Consider the following 18,552-nt stretch of genomic DNA (forward strand, 5'->3'; position numbering starts at 1 on the left):
CTGTGGCCTTTGCTTGCATAGGCTGGTTGTCTCTTAGAGGGACCTTCTCCTTCCCTTTTGCCCCTTTACTCTCTTCCAGTTCCACAAGTTGACTACAAACCCTTGGAGACCCCATGTCAGTGCTATCACATTTCCAATGGCTGATTTTTCTGAAGTAGATCATTAGGCCTTTCCAACACTAACATTCAGACACAGATTTAGGATTTTCAAATAGAACAAATTTTCCTTATTTCCTGGTTATTGCTTATGTCATTATAAAATGAATGTTGTAATTTTAAAAACAAATGTTATTTCATACTTAAGAGCAAAATGTGCTTACCACCTTGACATTTAGCTTAAAGAATTAAGAATAAACTACCAATGATTAATTGCTCTTTTTGTTACTTTCACAAAGGATTGTTTGGCGTGGTAGATCCTAAAACATTCTGATGATTTGTTTAATTTAGTTTTTGAGCTTGTTTGTCTTTTTAAAGATACAATTGTAAAAATGTATGGAAACAATGGATATTTATCGCTTATAATAATAATGTTTAACACTTTTCAATAGAAGGTAAACTCGAAATGAAACCAAATCATGTGTAAATAAGCCAGCATTTAAGAAAGCACATGACGAAGTTTCTAGTTCCTATAAAAAGATCAAAATCATTCTTACAACATTGGGTCTGGTTCCTACAAGGACTGAAGTAGCAAATGTTCTCTTAGATGTTCACAAAGCCCCACCACTTAAAATATTATAAGTATTTAAAGTAAGTATTCTTTACTCATTTATTTTTGTTTGTTTTTAACTTCTGTCTTCAGATCTCCGATGTTAGAGCTATCATTATTCTTATCAGTACTAGTTGATTCTGAGTCTACTGTGAAATGAGAAGAAATAGAAGCTCAAACATTGATTTATAGCTATGAATACCTTCCAAAAAACAGTGTTACATAAAATTATTTAGCTTAACTAAAGGTGATAGAAACACTTGTATATATTACATTATTGGTTCTTTATTACTGAAAAAAATTAGTGTTTCTATAGTTAATGTATCATTCAGTCTCCTTATCAGAATCAATCGTGTTCTTCTGAACTTACGGTATTTTGTTTATTCAAGTTAGTGGTGTTTTGAAATTTTTGAAAATGAGGAATATGTCTTGGGGGCAAAGTGGACAGTCCCCACCTTTATCATTGACTTGTGTGTTAAGTATCACTGTTAATTGAACTTGTCTTCCACAGGTGGATCCAGGCTTCCCCTTCCACTTCTCCCTTCTTGGCACCCTCCTCTTCCCTATCACTTTCTCTGTGACCCTAACCACCCAGAGTTAAGCAGACTTCATTTCAATAGAGTTACTCTCTCAGAACCCACAGGAGCAATTCTATTGTCCCCGATAGGGTCCTCGTGAGATAGAATGGACTTGTTGAGAGTGAATTGGTAGGTACTGTACAGTCGCTGTCAGTTAGAATTGACTTGATGACAATGGGGTTTCAGGTTTGCTGTTGAATTATGAATGCTTGTGTCTTTTACATTGTAAACAGCTTCAGTGAGAGGAATCTTTACAAAAATACTGTGTTATCTTGAGCTCCTATATTTTTGAGTACTTCTTTTAGCTTACGAATGCTGGTAGGTAAGAGTTGGACAGTTAACTACCAGGTGGGCAGTTCAAATCCACCAGCAGCTTTGCTGGAGAAAGATTGTTTGCTCCTATAAAGATTTAAAGTCTCAGAAACCTAACACCGTGTGTATATGTGATGGAATGGCTTTAATGGCGGTGTCATGTTGCTCATTTCCCTCTCCCCCGTTTATCTGTTGACAAGTGTCAACCAAACCTGTGGGCCTTTGTCTTACTTTACTAACCAGCAAGTGAAATAAAATGAACACTGAATTAAGAGCACCTGGATTTTTTTATTTTTTTTATTTTTATTATTGCAGCTTTAATAGCATATAATCCATATATCTTAAAATGCAATAGTTTGATCATATTAAGAAGAATTATATAATCATTCCCCCGATCAATTTTCGAACTTTTTTTTCATGGTTAAATCACTTTTAAAATGAGTTGTGTAATCACAGTCTGTTCTAGTGCTCCCTCCCTGCTCCCACATACATGGTTTGCTCACCCAACCCCCTTACTCTCCCTATCTCACACGCCCCACCCCTATGTCCCATCTAAACCCTTGCAATAGTTCTTATCTCTATGTATTTATTGCTTCTGTGCATCACAAACTCGAAAACCCAACAGAAACAATTAAAAACAGAAACAGAAGTAAAGTGGTAAGGATAAAATAATAATACAAAGATAAAAATAATGACCAAGAAGGAAAATGCCACCATCGGTATTGGCCAGGGAAGAAATTTTTGTCATAGAACAAGCAAGAAATACTTTCACCTAGAACAATTTCAGGGTAGGTCAAGAGGGAGGTCAATTGACCAACTATCAAGTTCAATTTAGCATAATCACACTTACAGTGAAACCTGTCTGATAGTAAAGCTGTTTGAGACCCTTGCCTGTGGCTAGAGGGGAATCTGCCAGCAGCTTAATCGGACTAGATGCTCTGCAGATGGGTGTTGGGCTCCCACTGTCCTCCAATGCCTTCTACAAATTGAGTGTTCACAATTTAGGCTCGGATACTTTTCCCTCTGTCATTTTTGGATCACACAAGTTGGTGTGCTTTTTGCATGTGAGCTTAGTTAACTCCTCACTTAGATAGCCGCTTATTTGAATACAAGCCTCTAAGATCCCGAATACTATTCTGATTGATAGCTGGGCACCATTTGCTTTCTTTACCACATTTTGCTGTAGCACCCTTATTTTTAGTGGTCATTTCATGAAGGTCAGTATCAAACCAGGGTCATGTTATCACAAGTAAGTGTTTTTGGATTGGGGCTAGAGTTAAGTGGGGGCCCAGAATCCATCAGCTTGTTGTCCCTGGGATATATGCACGACTCACGTTTACTTTGGCCATTGTATTATGACAAAATCAAAGCCCCTTAAGGTGACCAGATTTTAACATTGGTAAAGCAGGACACCATTGATAAAACTCATATCCTGGCGAAATAGCCACAAGGCAGCCAAAAACCGTATACCCTAGCTTGTCGTGCATTCTTTCCAAAAATTGGGACTGTCCCACCAAAAGCGGGACGCCTGGTCCCCTTACCTTAAGACCAACTACCTCAACAAAAGCAACAAACCAACTAACAGAAAACAAAAAACAAATGAAGGAAAACAAAAGCCCATAGGAACAGAAAAGTAAAACCTTGTCAATCACCCCCCAGGGTATAAGGTGATTACATTGGTAACATCTTCAGTGTTTCCAATAATACAGCACTCTGGACACTGTCAGTATGAGGAGTCTGTGCAAGTACAGTTCCACAGCGAGTCACAGCCCATGAGTTGTTGCCCCACACAGTTCCGTCTCCATGCCATTGAGCTCTGTTTACCCTAAGCACAGAGATTGTTGCCATCGGGAAACTTCCTGTATCAATTTTTTCAAGTTCAGATCCCTGCCCAACAGATCAAAATTTCATGTCACTGTGAGGGCGGCATTGAAGTTCTCAATGGTGATTCTTGGTCCCTTTCCATTGGACATCCACCAAGCCCAGGGGTTTCCCCCAAGGTTCAATGACCACCACCACCACAGGTCCGGGGCACCCACTCTCTGCTTCCTCTCCCATCTAAGTACCCCAGTCCCAACGGTGCAGGCACCTTTGAGGCAGGGTTCAGTTCATTCTGCCAGGTCTTTATGTTAAGTCCTGGTGTAGCCCCTGGGTTATGCCATGCTGTCCACAAGGTCAGTGTCCAAGATTGTCATGGTGTTTAGTCTGTGGTGTGGTTCACTGTGGGCTGGGTAGAAGCATATTCGTAGTATCTACCCAGGAACATAAAGCTGGTCCATTGTCCCCTTAGGTTCCCTACAATCAGTGTTTAGCATCCCTTCCCGATATGAGGTTACTTCTTCCCTGATCACCTACCATACTCAGTAACAGAACTATCAGTGTCTCTTCTAGAAGCTCCTCTCCCTTGGTCTTAGCTTGATTTTATGGCAAAGTTCTCCTTCCATTCCTGTGGGGGCCTCATCAATTTGTCCCAGCCTTGTCTTGGTGTGTAGCCTCAAGTTAAGTGTCTTCTCCCATTTCCTCCTTCTTGAAGGAGTGACCCCAGGCAATGTGAGGTCTCCTTCAGCTGGGCTCTTATGAGATGCATAAAAGGGAGGTGATGTATGCTTCATGGCCGCTTAGGTAGCCTTCTCCCCATTTGCTCAGGAATTGGTTTCTGAGATTTGTTTAATTGGTGTTTCTCCTTATAGTAGTGGGCTCATACAATACTTGTCCTTTTGTGATTGGCTTACTTCACTCAGCATATTGGTTTCCAGGTCCTTCCATGTCACACTTTCATCACTTTTTAAGGAATGCATAGTATTCCACTGTGTGTGTGTATACCATTGTTTCTTTATCCATTCTTCCACTATTGGGCATTTGGACTGCTTCCAGTTTTTTTGCTATTGTGAACTGTGCTGTTATGAATATGGGAGAGCATACATCACACTCGTGTCTCATTTCTTTTTTTTAAAAATCACTTTATTGTAGACTTGTACAACTCTTATCATAATCCATATATGTGTCCACTATGTCAAGCATATTTGTGCATTTGTTACCATCATCATTCTTTTTTTTAATTTAATTTTATTTTCTATTTTTATTTATTTATTTATTTTTAATCATTTTATTAGGGGTTCATACAATCTTAACACAATCCATACACACATCAATTGTGTAAAGCGCGTTTGTACATTCATTGCCCTCATCATTCTCAAAACATTTCCTCTCCACTTAAATCCCCAGCATTAGTCCTCATTTCCCCCTTCCCTCCCCACTCCCCCCTCCCTCATGAGCCCTTGATAATTTATAAATTGTTATTTTGTCAATTTTTTAAAAATTATTTTATTTGGGCCTCGTACAATTCTTATCACAATCCATACATACATCCATTGTGTCAAGCACATATGTACATTTGTTGCTCTCATCATGTTTCATTTCTTTAAAGTAAATGTCAAATAGTGGTATTGCTGGATCATACGGGTTTCAATTTCCAGTTGCTTTAAGTATCGGCACAGGGTACCAAGTGAGAGAGGATAGCGGGGTGAGTCACAGAAAATGAGCTAATGTTCTCAGGGTTTCACAAGCAGCCCTGGTGGGCCAGTGAGTTAAGCATTGAACTGCTAACCTCAAAGTCATTAGCTTAGCCTCTCCGAGGGAGAAATATGAGGCTTTCTGCTACCATAGAGATTTATGGTCTCAAGCAACCCTAAGAAGCAGTTCTAGGCTGCTCTGTGAGGTGGCTGTGAGTCAGAAACCACTCAAGGCAATGGATTTCTTTTCTGTAATACTTGCTCTGATTATGAATTTTGTTTAAATAAATAGATCTGGGATTGTACTTTCTAGCTTTACTGAAATAGCATCTGGATTCAAATACTTTCCTGTTGGATTACTGTCTCTGCTACCTAGCTATTCCAAGCTTTTCTGATCCTATTTTTTTAATATAACTATTCTTAGATCCCAGTTTAATCATGTCCTCCTCTGTACAAAAAGAAGCCTAGAATCACTCCCTTCTTAACTGCAAAGCTTTTCACCAGATTTCTATTTGTTCTGGTGTTTGTTACCAGAAACCCTCTAACTGAAGAATAGTGTATATCGTGCACACCTGTATATGGTCTTTCGTGAAGTCTGCCAGCTACGTTAAATACTGATTTAACAATTCTTAAATAGATGCCCATATTGCCTCTTCAATAATCTGCATTGATGGTTTCCATCCTCTGATATAAACTCTACTTTGGAGAGGTTTCACATTCAGGACTTAGGATTTAGGTAAGTTGGTCTAAAAATGTGGTTGGTTCTTGGATAAGCATGCAGCTCTAGCCAGACAAATAAGAACAGTGAGTCTCAGTTTCAGAATTTCTGAGCACTGGAAAGAGCCCCTCCCTACTGGCACTATCAAGTATTTTATGATCCATGAGTTGGTGAAACAAGATGATCTTTAGAACCAATTTTATTGTGAGTAGACTTTTTTTTTTCTTGATATAAACTGTTTTATTATACATATATAAATATTTTTTTAATTAATCAATTTATTGGGGCTCATACAATTTATCACAATACATAGATCAATTGTGTAAAGCACATCTATACATTTGATGAGTAGACTTTTTAAAAAGTTGATATAAAGCATTCTCAACACCCTTCGATTTAAAAGCAGATCTCCTGCAAACTTTTAAATGATGACAGTATATTTTGTGGTCCTATGGAGGCATGTGCCTGTGTGTGTGTGTGTGTGTGTGTGTGTGTGTGTGTGTGTGTGTGTGTGTGTGTATAAACATGTATGCATACATATACATGAGAAAAATCTCAACTTACCATCAGGCATCAGACACATTCTTAAAACCTTAAAGAATGAAATAAAAGGAATGTATTTCTTATTAAAATGTAAGTGTAAGAATGGATTTAGTCTTTGTTTTAAATCTTGCAATCAATTAAGTAACATCTATTGTGCATTTACTTGGACATTGATGTAAATCTGTCGCTACCATTTAGTTTTGGAAAACTATGGGGGTGTAGGGGCAGGGGGCTTTTAAGAAAATTTCACTGTAAGGGAGACTAGCCTTGAAATGAAATGTTTCCATATAACTGGAGAAATATGAAGGAATGTCTTTGTTTTGACCCTGAAAAGGATCCATGTTCATTTGGTTAATTATTAGCTGCCAGACCTTCTTCTAGAGAAGCATGCATCTTTTCGTTATGCCCTTAAAATCTACTTTTGCTGGCACACGCTGGCTGGCACGTCTTGTAAACTTCCTGTGCTGTTCTCTGTTTCTACAGCCCCAGATAATATTAGATGGCATTTCAGAATATTTTATCACAGTCCCATTTGAAAAATTTTTAAATTAATGTGCTACTGGAATTTAATTTCTGCCTTTGTCAGTGGCATTTTAGCTATGTGTTTGTTGCAGCATATCTTGTTAAAAACAGCATGCTTTTCAGATTTACAACTCTAAGATTATTTTAAGAAATTCCTTAAACCATTTTCTACTGATTTTTATTTTTATTCATATGTAGGCAAAGTAATGTTTGTAAAAATAAGTTGCCTACAGTGAAATGCCTATATTGACAGTTGATATTAATAAAGTGAGTTACATTGAACCAGCAGCTTTTAAAATAAGATAATGTTAAATAAGAGATACATGGCTTACACTGAGCAGCATTATTGTAGAGTATTCAGGTTTCATTGAAATTTAGTTTTGTTTTTGTTGCTTTTAGACGGAATAGTGGCTGAAAATGTCAAGGGTCTTTGATGAGGATTATCTACTTGCCAATATGCTTTTCATCCTCACATTGGCATGGCCTATTCACAGGCAATTCTTGATCTGCTTTCTATAGGATGTAGTTTTATTAATACTGTATAATTATGTACCTATGTTACTGTTGGCTCTCAGATTTCACTGGGTTCTAATTTGATGAAGACTTCAGATGACCTTGTAGAGTCTGTATCCAAAATTGTTCTTGATTGGTGCCGCTTCACTTTGTTTGCTTTGTTATTTATGGATTTATTGTTAAGAGCAATCATTGAATGTTTATTTTCTGGAAGTTTTATGTCCAAGTATTAGCCATTTTTAGAGCATTAAGAAGTTAATGACTTAGCAATGTATGTGGAGATGCTTCCTTTTTCAGGAGGTTGTGGGTTTAAATCTGATAGGCTTCACTAGGCTAAAATGAGTTCAGTAAGTTATATTTCTTTCTGGAGCCTCTTAAGGGAGAATCAATTTCCTTGCCTTTTTTAGACTCCAAGAGGCCACTCCAAAGAGCCCTGGTGGTGTAGTGGTTAGGTGTTGGGCAGCTAACTGCAAGGTCAGTAGTTCAAATCCACCATCTGTTCCGCAGGAGAAAGATGAGGTGTTACAGTCTCAGAACATTACCGTTGCAGAAAGTTCTACCCTGCCCTATAATAAGGTTGCTATGAGTAGGAATTGACTTGATGGCAGTGAGGTGAAGAGGCCACACCAAAGGCTCCTAAATGGTGTAGTGGGTTATGTGTTGGCCTGCCAACCACAAGGTCAGCAGTTCAAACCCACTAACCACTCCATGAGACAAAGTTGAGACTTTCTGCTCCCATAAAAATGTATAGCTTCAGAAACCCCAAAGAGCACTTCTATTCCAACCTGTAGGGTTCCGTGAGTCAGAACTGCCTTGACAGCTGTGAGTCTGACAGCTGTGAGTCTTTGGTTTCTGAAATGTCATCCATCTTCTTTGGCTCATGCCCTCCTCTCCCTCTTCTTACATCTTCACAGCCACAGCAAAACTGTACTCCTCCGACATCTCCCTCTGGCCACAGGAAAGAAAGGCTCTCCACTTTTAAAGACTCTTAGTTAGATGGGGCTCATCTGGAAAATGCCCACCTCAGAGCTATAATGTGAATCACATCTGCAAACACATTTATTTTAGAGTCTGTAACACATTTATTTTAGTGTCTGTGGAGTGGAACATGGATTTTGGGAGAAGGGGGAGGCTCACAATGTAAACCCTCTTGTCCTTACAGAAAAGAGAAGATAATTACTTTAAAATAACTGTAAAAATCAGCAAAGACCTACAGTCCAAAGAAAAAATCAAGATAGGTCATGAATAAAATTTGTAAACAAACTCATTGACATTGAGTTGATTTCTTGACTCAGTAGCCACGTCTATATGGTTTCTGACACTATAATACTTTATGGGAACAGACAGCTTCCTCTTTCTCTTACAGAGAGGCTTGTGAGTTTGAACTACCAACCTTACTGTTAGCAGCCCAAGGCGTGTATATATATGCATATGTATATATATTATATATAAAATCATATTATTTATTTAGACCACTAGCTCTGGTGGCATCGTGGTTAGGAGTTGTTGGACTGCTAACTGCAAGGTTTATCCGTTTGACCCACCAGTGAGAAGCTTCTAGGGAGGAAGATAGAACTTTCTACTTAAATGGTTACAGTCTCAAAAACTCACAGGAGCAGTCCTACGCAGTCTTCTGAGGTCACTATGAATCACCCTCAATTCCATGGCAGGGGGTTTGATTTGGGAAGGTTGTGATAACCTGTTAGGGCAGCAGTAAAAGACTAATAGATGCATACTGTGGCTTTAGGGATGTAATACCAATATATATTGTCTTTTGACTTGTTTGTGAATGTGTTTTATTTAGTGGAATTTGCACCCTGTTTTTTTCCTAGTCTTTCCCCTTTTTATTGTAATAGTTTAATCTTTTTAAGAATGCTTGTATTAATATTGGTTTCCACTCTTCTACATTCTGCTTTATAATACTCATATTGCTGTAGTTTGGTTCTTTGTCATAGATCCAGAGAACACAGATAGGAAATCACACCATCAGTGCTAGAAATGAGTTACAGTGACAGATTGTGGTGGCACCAGAAAGCAAGGACCATTGTTTGTGAGAACCTTATTTTTTGTTCACCTTTCAAATCTTAGACTTTTTGTTCTTCTAGCAGACCTTCCATATGCCTAAGACAGATATACGAAAATACTTCCATCATTGTGAGTGTAAAATTTGAATAACATATGGTTCATAATTCTTACATAAAGCATAAAAGGGGGGATATAGAAGTCTTTTTCATGATTTTGATTTTATATTGTACCTTTAAAGAGGCCGTCTTTAGCTTAAAGAGCCTGATTATAATGTGTTGCAGCATACGTCTTTGTGCTTTATTCTACTTGGACATTGTTAATATTATTTATAGGTTCAGATCCTTTTCACATTTTGAAAGTTTCTGCTACAATTTCTAGAAATACTGTTTCTGTCCCTTTGCCTCACATTGTCTTCCGTTGTTTCCAGGGTGCATATATTGACATCCTAGCACAGATCTCCTTTTTTAATTTCTTTGAGTTCATTACCCAAGTGGGAAACGATTTTGTTTTGCTTTGTTTACCTTGAAAGTTATATAAGAATCAGAAACTATTTAATAGAAAAACTGCTTAAATGATTATTGGTAACTTAAGTTCTGGTTCTGAGCCATGTCCTACGTTTGTGACTTTGTAATGTTAAGGGTTTCCTTTGTAATGTTAAGGGTATCCAGTTTTAAATACATAGATCCTACTCAAAAACTTTAATACCTTCATGGAAAAATTGTGCTATGTTTTAATTCCATTTCCCCATACATTTTTAAGCCCCTCACATGATTCAATGATATCCTTAAGACTTATATTCCACATACTGTTGGTGACCTTTTTCTAATATTGGTTGCATCCTTCCGTCTGGTTTATCACTGTAATAAACCTTTGTAAACATAAGAGAAAGGTTCATCTGCATTCCTGAGGAAGAATCAGGATTAGCACACAGATACCTGTTGGACATACCTCCACTTTCTAGTTTCTTCATCATTACTGACACCGCTGCCCATCTCCCTTACAGCGCTCCACTTCTTTGCTATATTTGATCATTCATTGCAGTGACCACACAGAGTGTATTCATGTGATTTATTCAGAAAGTAACAGACTACATGAGTCAAGATCAAGACAACTCTGTCAGGACATTTTCCAATCAAGAGAGCTCTCACCTTCTCAGCTGTACCAGCCAGTTGCTTTTCTCTATGTCACTGCCACCATCACTGGGCCACTCACAGCCTCTGCTCTGCTTATGCAAGTCACAATAGCTCTTTAGTTCTGCTGACGAGTACCCAAAGGTATTCAATGGTGGTGGTCTGAGTAGACTAGGACTGGTCTACTAGTTCTCTGGTTTCCCCAACTCATACTGCAGATGCTGCTATTTCCACACCTTCTTTAGTGTTAAAATTCTCTCTTCTGGTTCACGGGAGTCCAGGAAACGGACCTCATGGTCAAAGAAAGTTCCGTTCTAAGTTTCCTCTGTGGAATTCACCCTTGATATTTCATTTCAAGGCATGGCTTACCCAGCCCAACTACAAACTGACCGGGCCCTTGCAAGATTATGACCTGCCAATCATTTTTGGGAGAATTAATGGCTATATATATAAACAGCAACCTACTGCAATGCAATTTCCTTAGGCTCTTAGGATGTATTTCAGCCGCCATCCAAGAGAGGATCTCAATTTAGTACCTACTATTTGTACCCATACCTACTCTGCCAATTTTTATTTATATTTAAGAAGATTCTCTGACATACAGATTGGACAAAATTGGGTTCAAACAATCTGAAACCTCTGCATAATAAGAAACATACATGGAGTAAACAACTACAACAAAAAACAAACCCATTGCTATCATGTCATTTCTGACGTTAGTGACCCGTTGGACAAAGTAATGCTTCCCCACAGGATTTCCAAGGCCATAAATCTTTATGGAAGCACATTACCAAGTCGTTCTCCCACAAAGTGGCTAATGGGTTCAAACTATTGACCTTTTGATTGGCAATAAAACTTTTAAAACTTTCAGAGTTTCTGTATAAAGAAATATTTTTACCCAATACTAGAGAAAAGATTCGATTCGATAAAGATTACGAGGCAGTTCTACTCTGTTGCTGCAGGCTGGAGTACACTCAGCTTCATCCAAAGCCAACAGCCTGCATACTGGATTGTCAGCATGACAGCTTCTTACATTTTTAATTATTTGCCGTTGTATTTGTGTCTGGTACGATTTACATTTGTAGGAGTATATGGTTGTGTTTCATTTCAGAGGTGAGACTGAGGCACTAGGAAATTTAAGCAACTTTCTCAAGGTCACACTAGTAAGTTGCTGAGCTAGGATTCAACTTGAGATCTTTAGAGTCCTTAGTCTTAACCCCTAGACAGCGACACTTTTAAATTTTTTAAAATTCACCTGTTCATTGACAGCAGGACCCCTGGTGGCATAGGGTTGGGCTGCTAACCACAAGATCAGCAGTTCAAAGCCACCAGTTGTTCTTGGATAAAGAAAGAGTTACAGCCTTGTGCACTCCCGGGAGCAGTTCTAGCCTATTCTTTAGGGTCCCTGTGAGCTGGAATCATTCAGTAAGTATCCCTTGACCAAAAAAACCACTTATATCCAAACAACATTAAATACTTCTTTTAAAAATTATCAAATTAACAATTCTTGAACTTTAAATTTTTTTTATCTTTTTCCAACTTCCTCATGTATATGAGGTGATTGAAATTTTCTTGACTTGGGTCTGGCATACCTTAGTTTTCAAAGTAATATTTGCTCACAGTGAATTAGCATTATATGCTTACTACAATGGGTAATAATTACAATATAGCCAAATGTCACACCGATGTAACAACTAAAATTATATTGCTTGAGGTAATGTAAAATGGTATAACCACTTTGATAATTCTGTTCCTAGGTAATTGTATAAGAAATATGAAAGTATAAATCTAAATAGAGGATTGTACAAGAATGTGTTTAACAGCTTTCTTAATAATAGTTACCAACTATAATCCAAATGCCCATCAACCTGGAAAAGGAGGAATATTGTGATGTGTTCGTTTAGTGTAGGATCACTCAGCGATGAAAAAAGTCAACAATTAATATGACATAACAACCAAGATAAATCAGACAAGTACATGTAGTGTGTCTCTTTACGTTTATATGGCATTCAAAAATAAGCAAAGTAATCTATGTTAGAAATGTGCAGTGTTTACCTCTTTGACAAGTAGGAGGCACATGTAATTTTTAAGGGGTGATGAAAAGTCTGTTTAGCATGTTGGTAACAGGCATCTACATTTGTCACAATTTGTTAAATTTAAATTAAGGTTGGTGCATGCTATTGTATGTAAACTATGCCTTAGTAAAGTAAATATGTCACATTTTAAAAAGAATTCCAGACAGGACAGTGACAAATTATAATCTAACACTTCAGAGCATGCAGAGGCACTGTAAAACACACAGAACTGTTGCATAAAACTTCAGTGCGATTTTTCTGAAAAGTCAGCAAGATGTGCTACTGAATAATTTTATGTTAAAAGTTTTAGAACACGATCCACAATGTACTTTGGTGTGAGTAGCAGTAAGGGTCTTTTCAAAGCCTATGAACAGCCATCTAAGGTGCAGCTATGGCTCACTCCTCTGAAGGAAAAGAGAGAGAGTCAAGAAAATGAAAAAGCAGGGAGACGGTCAAGTAAGACATCAGCCCCAAAGGCCAGAAGAACTAGATGGTGTGCACCCAACTATCACTACCAACTTCTTTGAAAGGGATCACATCAAAAGGTCCTGTATAAATCGGAAAGAAAGATGTGAAACAAAAATCACAAAAAAGACCAGACGTAGTGGTTGGATGGAGACTGGTGGCACCCTTAAGACTGTTACCTTTTAGTCTCGCTCTTCAAGTCTGGAATTGAATTCTTTCCATGGCTCCGTTTTCATCCAAACAATAGACAGGACTCTAGGAGTAACAATAACATTATTGTGGTATGCACACTTCGGGATAATTGACCATTTGAGATCAAAGGGGCATCATTTTTACAAAAACAGAAGTTCAGAAGGGTTAGGAAAGCGAGATAGAAACAAAGAAGGAAATGGGATATGTGGCGGTACAAAGCAGCAATCTATGCCGAGGCCGAATTGTTGAATGAAAAACTGCTCTCTAAACCTTCACCCAATTCACAAAATGTTTTCAAAGGCTGTAGAACTTATATGTTTATTTTAGGTTAACGGTCATTGCTGTTAATAGTGAAAAGTAATGCTATTCTTTTTAAAGCCCCCTAATAACTTCGATGGTGGCCTATGTAACTTAACAGTGTTGTGTCTGGGGTCTTTCATAGCTTATTTCAGAGCAACCAAACATGCTTGAATTATTCAAACAATGATTCGAAGTTCGAATTCTGTAGTCTTTTATTCTGGGGTTAGTCTTAAAAAATGAGTAACCTTTAAAGTTTGGCTTTTGAACTCTGTCAAGTACATTACTTTCTGTGGGCTGTCATGGAAGTTGTAAACCTCCTAGTCACTACATATTAACTAGTGTGGTCTTTGGTTTCTCAACACTGAAAGCTTGGCTGTTTTTCTGTTTATTGTAAGCTAATTCTTAATCTTTGCGTCTATTTCAGTAATAGTTATGCACGAGTCCGAGCTGTGGTGATGACCCGGGATGACTCAAGTGGTGGATGGTTACCGCTCGGAGGGAGTGGCCTGAGCTGCGTCACTGTCTTCAAAGCTCCTCAGCAGGAAGAGAATGGCTGTGCTAACTTTTTTATCCACGGAGAGCGACTCAGGGACAGAATGGTAATGAATCTGTTGTTAATAACGTCTCTGTTTATAAAATGATGACTGCTGCACGGTTTTAATGAGAATTGCATTTGCCCATTAGTCAGTGATTCTACGTTTTTTAGGGTAAAGATAGCGAAGTATGTTTTCTCATAATTGCGACTGACATTGGGCACATGGGGAGGAGAGACCACCTTGCGTGTGTGTTTAATAAAGGTATAGTCCCCTAGGTAGCAAACCAGTTATACGCGGCTTCCCCTTTCCTCCAACTGTCTGTTAGACTGGAGGTCTGAAAACTACACTGCCCAGGCCTAATTCAACCTGACTCTTACTTTTCTGTGGCCCACTGGCTAAGTATGGGTCTTACATTTATTTGAATGCTTAACAGAAAAGTGGGTGAAGGAAGATGTTGGGGAGTGTAAGACATGACAAAATAATAATAATTTATAAATTATCAAGGGTTTGTGAGGGAGGGGAAAAAAGAACAGCTGATACCAAGGGCTCAAGTAGAAAGAAAATGTTTTGGAAATGTTGATGGCAGTACATGTACAAGTGTACTTATTACAATTGAAATGATGGATTATCAAAAGATTTGTAAGAGCCCTCCAATATAAAATGATTAATAACATTTAAAAGGTCAAAAGAATAATTATATGTAGTGATGCAAAAATGACTGTCTCCCTCACTGCTATGAGTCAATGGAAACTCATAGCAACCCTGTAGGACAGGGTAGAACTGTGAGTTTCCGAGACAATAACTGCACCCTTACTTGTAACCACTACACCACCAAGTTTCCAAACACTGACTACATGAAACCAAATGTCAGTGTCCAAAGTAAAGTTGTATTGGAACTTAGTCACACTTAATTTATTTTCATATTGTTTAGGCATACATCAATTAAGTATTAAGTATTACAACAGAGATTGTAAATATGTGGACTTGCACAGAAAAACGTTGCTGGGTCTCCGTCCCAGACTCAGGTTTTGTCTACTCATTCCCAACTAGTTACTCTAGGCTCAAAGACCTACTTGGTGGCCAGCTTAATTTTTAATACTCTATTATCTTGTTAGGGCAGTGGTTCTCAACCTTCTTAATGCTGCCACCCTTCAATACAGTTTCTCTTGTTGTGGTGATTCCATAACTATAATTTTGCTATTGTTATGAATTGGGTGACCCCTGTGAAAGGGTTGTTCAACCCCTGAAGGGGTCGGGACCCACAGGTTGAGAACCGCTGTTAGGGATTTTGATGGGAAAAGGTGATAGGAGTTATCAGGCCCATGTCAGCTAACTATTTCCATTCCTCCCTACCGCTGCTTGTTTTAAAATGTTTTCTGCTGTTCTAAGTCAGCCCCTTTGAATATTTTCATGTGTATATGTTTGCATGTGGTTAATTTAAATCTAATTTTTTATAATGCCATGTATTTGCTCTCTTTTAATTAGTATGGAAAGATTTTTTTTCACTCTTTTATTCTATTGGTGAGCTAAAAAAAAGCACTAAACATATCTGAAAATAAGCTCAGCAATGAATGCTTTTGTCCTGTCTGCACTAAGCAAAATGAGAGCAGACACTATTGAAATTAGAATAAAATTTCCAGAGACCCTAGAAATAGCTAGAAATCCCTCAGTAAAACTAGTCTCAGAAAGTAGAAAGCCTCATCTCTCTCCCATGGAGTGGCTGTTGGTTTTGAATTGCTGACCTTGCAATTAGCAGTCCTTTGGGTAACCCACCAGGTCGCCCGAGATAAATCATAAGAACCAAAAAATTATTTCCTACATGTGAAATTGGAAACAATATTGTATACTCCGATGGGAATGTATCTTTTGTTCAGAGTGGCTGAATAGGGACCAAATCCTTATAAGTAGAAGAGAAGTGTGGTGCCAGTCAGAACTAATAGGTTAATGGAGTAGGTGAGTGGTAGGTGCAGTTGTAACATAAAGCTAGTGAGGATAAACCTGGGGCAGCACATAAGCCTTTTCCCTATGAAAAGATTTTTAAAGGAACCCGTAGCCTAGTCCCTAGGGAGTTATGGTACATTAATAAGAAAATACGTTTTCTAAACAGAAGCATGTCTCCATCAGGTAGTTTCCTTGAAAAAGGATATTATTTGTGAAACAGGACAAGAAACATTTAATTTGGGCACAAAGGAGAAATTACTTCCAGTTGGATGGTTGCCATATTCTGTAGAGTTTAGTGTTAGTAAAGTTTCTAGGTTGTAGGAACTAGTATGACCACAAGCAGTAACACATGGGTATTAATAGAAAACAGTCCCCAGGGCAGCGGGACAGAGATGTCAGAATAAGCAAATTAATTGTTCCTCTCCTGCTGGTAAATAATACTTTTGAAAATGACCACTTCTGAAGGTTTTGCTAACAGGATTGAAGTATACACTCTTTTCATTATTACTGCAATTGAGAATCATGAATGTCCATTTCTGTAAATATATATATTTACTGGTTGGTTTTATTTTAATTCATTTCTCTGGGTTCTAGTTTCTTGATAGTGGCATAGTGGTTACCAGTTGGACTGCGAGCCACAAGTTCAGCAGTTCAGAACCCACGAGCTGCTCCTAGGGAGAAAGATGGGTCTTTCGATTCCTGTGGAATTAGTCTCAGAAACTCACAAGGGCATTTCTGCTCTGTCCTATCGGGTCTCTGTGGGTCGACATGGACTCAGTGGCAGTGGGTTTGGTTTTGGTTTTGTGGTGGCATAGTGGACCGCTAATCACAAGGTCAATTTAAAACAAGTTACTCTCAGAAAGACAGCTGAGACTTTGTGTTCTTATAAAGATTTACCAGCTGGAAAATCCGCAGGCACAGTTTTATTCTGTCAGGGTCTGCCTGAGTCAGAATTGATTTCATAGCACTAGGTTAGCTTGTTGACTGCTGAGTCTAAGTAGTTCCTCCCAACTTGTTCAAGCCGACAGATTCAGCTGTCTGTTCTGTTACAGATGTGTAGTTTCAAAAGTCCTATATAGAGCTGATACCAAGGGCTCAAGTACAAAGAAAATGTTTTGGAAATAATGATGGTAACATGTACAAGTGTGCGTAATACAATTGAATTATGGATTGTTATAAGATCTATAGAGTCCCCCTGCCTAAAATGATTAATAAAACAAAATTTTAAAGTCCTATATTGGTTGGCTGTGAATCCGAGTCAACTTGATGGCAATTCGTTTGTTTTTTTTTTGGTGTGTTATGGATTGATAGCGACTAAGATAACAGTGAGTTTGGTTTTTGTGTATTAATTATGTAAAATAGATTTGTTTAACACTTGTGTCCCATACCCATTTTATTGGTGAGAAGCCTGTACCTTCATAATTTCTAGAAATGATGTGAAATAACCTGCCTCTCATACCATGGGAGGAGAGGTGGGGAATCCTTGAAGTAAGGTTAGAGTAACACTAGGAACCTGTAGCTGGCCGCTTAGGTAGTAATCAAGAAATAGTAACTTATGCAAGAAAGATGGCTTTTCCTAAGTGTGAGAGGAGAATTTTGGCAGAAGATGTTTCTGGTCTTTGATTTTCAGTTGATTGTGCTAGAACAAGTCTTGTTACGCCCCCTAAAAGAGTTTATACTTGACTCTTCCTTTACTAGAAAGGGGAGCAGACTGCCTGGGACTTTTTCAATGGCTATTCTGTATAATTGGGTCACTGCCATTCAGTCACTCAAATTGACCAGAAGTGATTATTTCCATAAAGCTTAAACTTTCAACGTGCTTGTCTTTTTGAAGCTGAACGAAAGTTGAGTTTATACCCCTTTGATACCCCAAAGCAGAGCTTTACAGTTTGTTTACCGCAGAATAGTTCAAGTGAGAGGCACTCGCAGGCTGGTTCTGTCTGGTCACTGTCAGCTCCTTTTTCGTTCGTTGCCTTGTAAGAGTTGTTTTTCTGCAGTCGTGTGCCGTAGGAGAAGAGTTGGAAAGCACTGCTCCAGACAGACCATTCACTTCTGTGCGTCGTCGATGTTTGAGAAAGAATACGTAAGAAGCTCCGGACTTTGGGGTTGAAGCTGTAACCTTAAAAAATGAAATGTGCTCATGTTGGTCACGAGTCATTGTTCCTTGTCAAGGACAGGCTCTCAGACTCGTTTTTTTTTTCCTTGTAGGATCTAAGCTGCCATATCCATGTCTTTCTAAATCTTCACAGCCTTTTCCCATTAATTCTTTTATACGGTTTAGTGTAACCTCGGGCGACATGCTTTCAAAGATGCGATCTGCAATTTAACTGTTCATCTCTGGATAATTCTGTACCGTAGAACTCTACATTTTCCCATCACCCTCATTTTCTTTTACACTCCTGTGTTTGTTAAGGGTAGTTAATGCATAGATATCACACAGCAAACATTTTATCAAAATGTTTACCATATATGTTATGTTGTTTAA

At 38.3% G+C, this 18,552-nt stretch overlaps 1 protein-coding gene across 1 annotated transcript in view; it reads left to right on the forward strand.

The window, feature by feature from the left end:
- The window catches only part of SPRED1 (sprouty related EVH1 domain containing 1), a 97,815-nt gene that overhangs the window by 38,923 nt on the left and 40,340 nt on the right, over positions 1 to 18,552 (forward strand). Inside the window, exon 2 of the mRNA XM_045287992.1 lies at positions 14,015 to 14,189. Within this exon, the coding sequence (XP_045143927.1) occupies positions 14,015 to 14,189 (175 nt within the window). The remainder of the gene's footprint in view (positions 1 to 14,014; positions 14,190 to 18,552) is intronic.

Source organism: Echinops telfairi, unplaced genomic scaffold (assembly GCF_000313985.2).
Source record: "Echinops telfairi isolate 266 unplaced genomic scaffold, ASM31398v2 ScPeMD7_18;HRSCAF=68, whole genome shotgun sequence".
Lineage (NCBI taxonomy): Eukaryota > Metazoa > Chordata > Mammalia > Afrosoricida > Tenrecidae > Echinops > Echinops telfairi.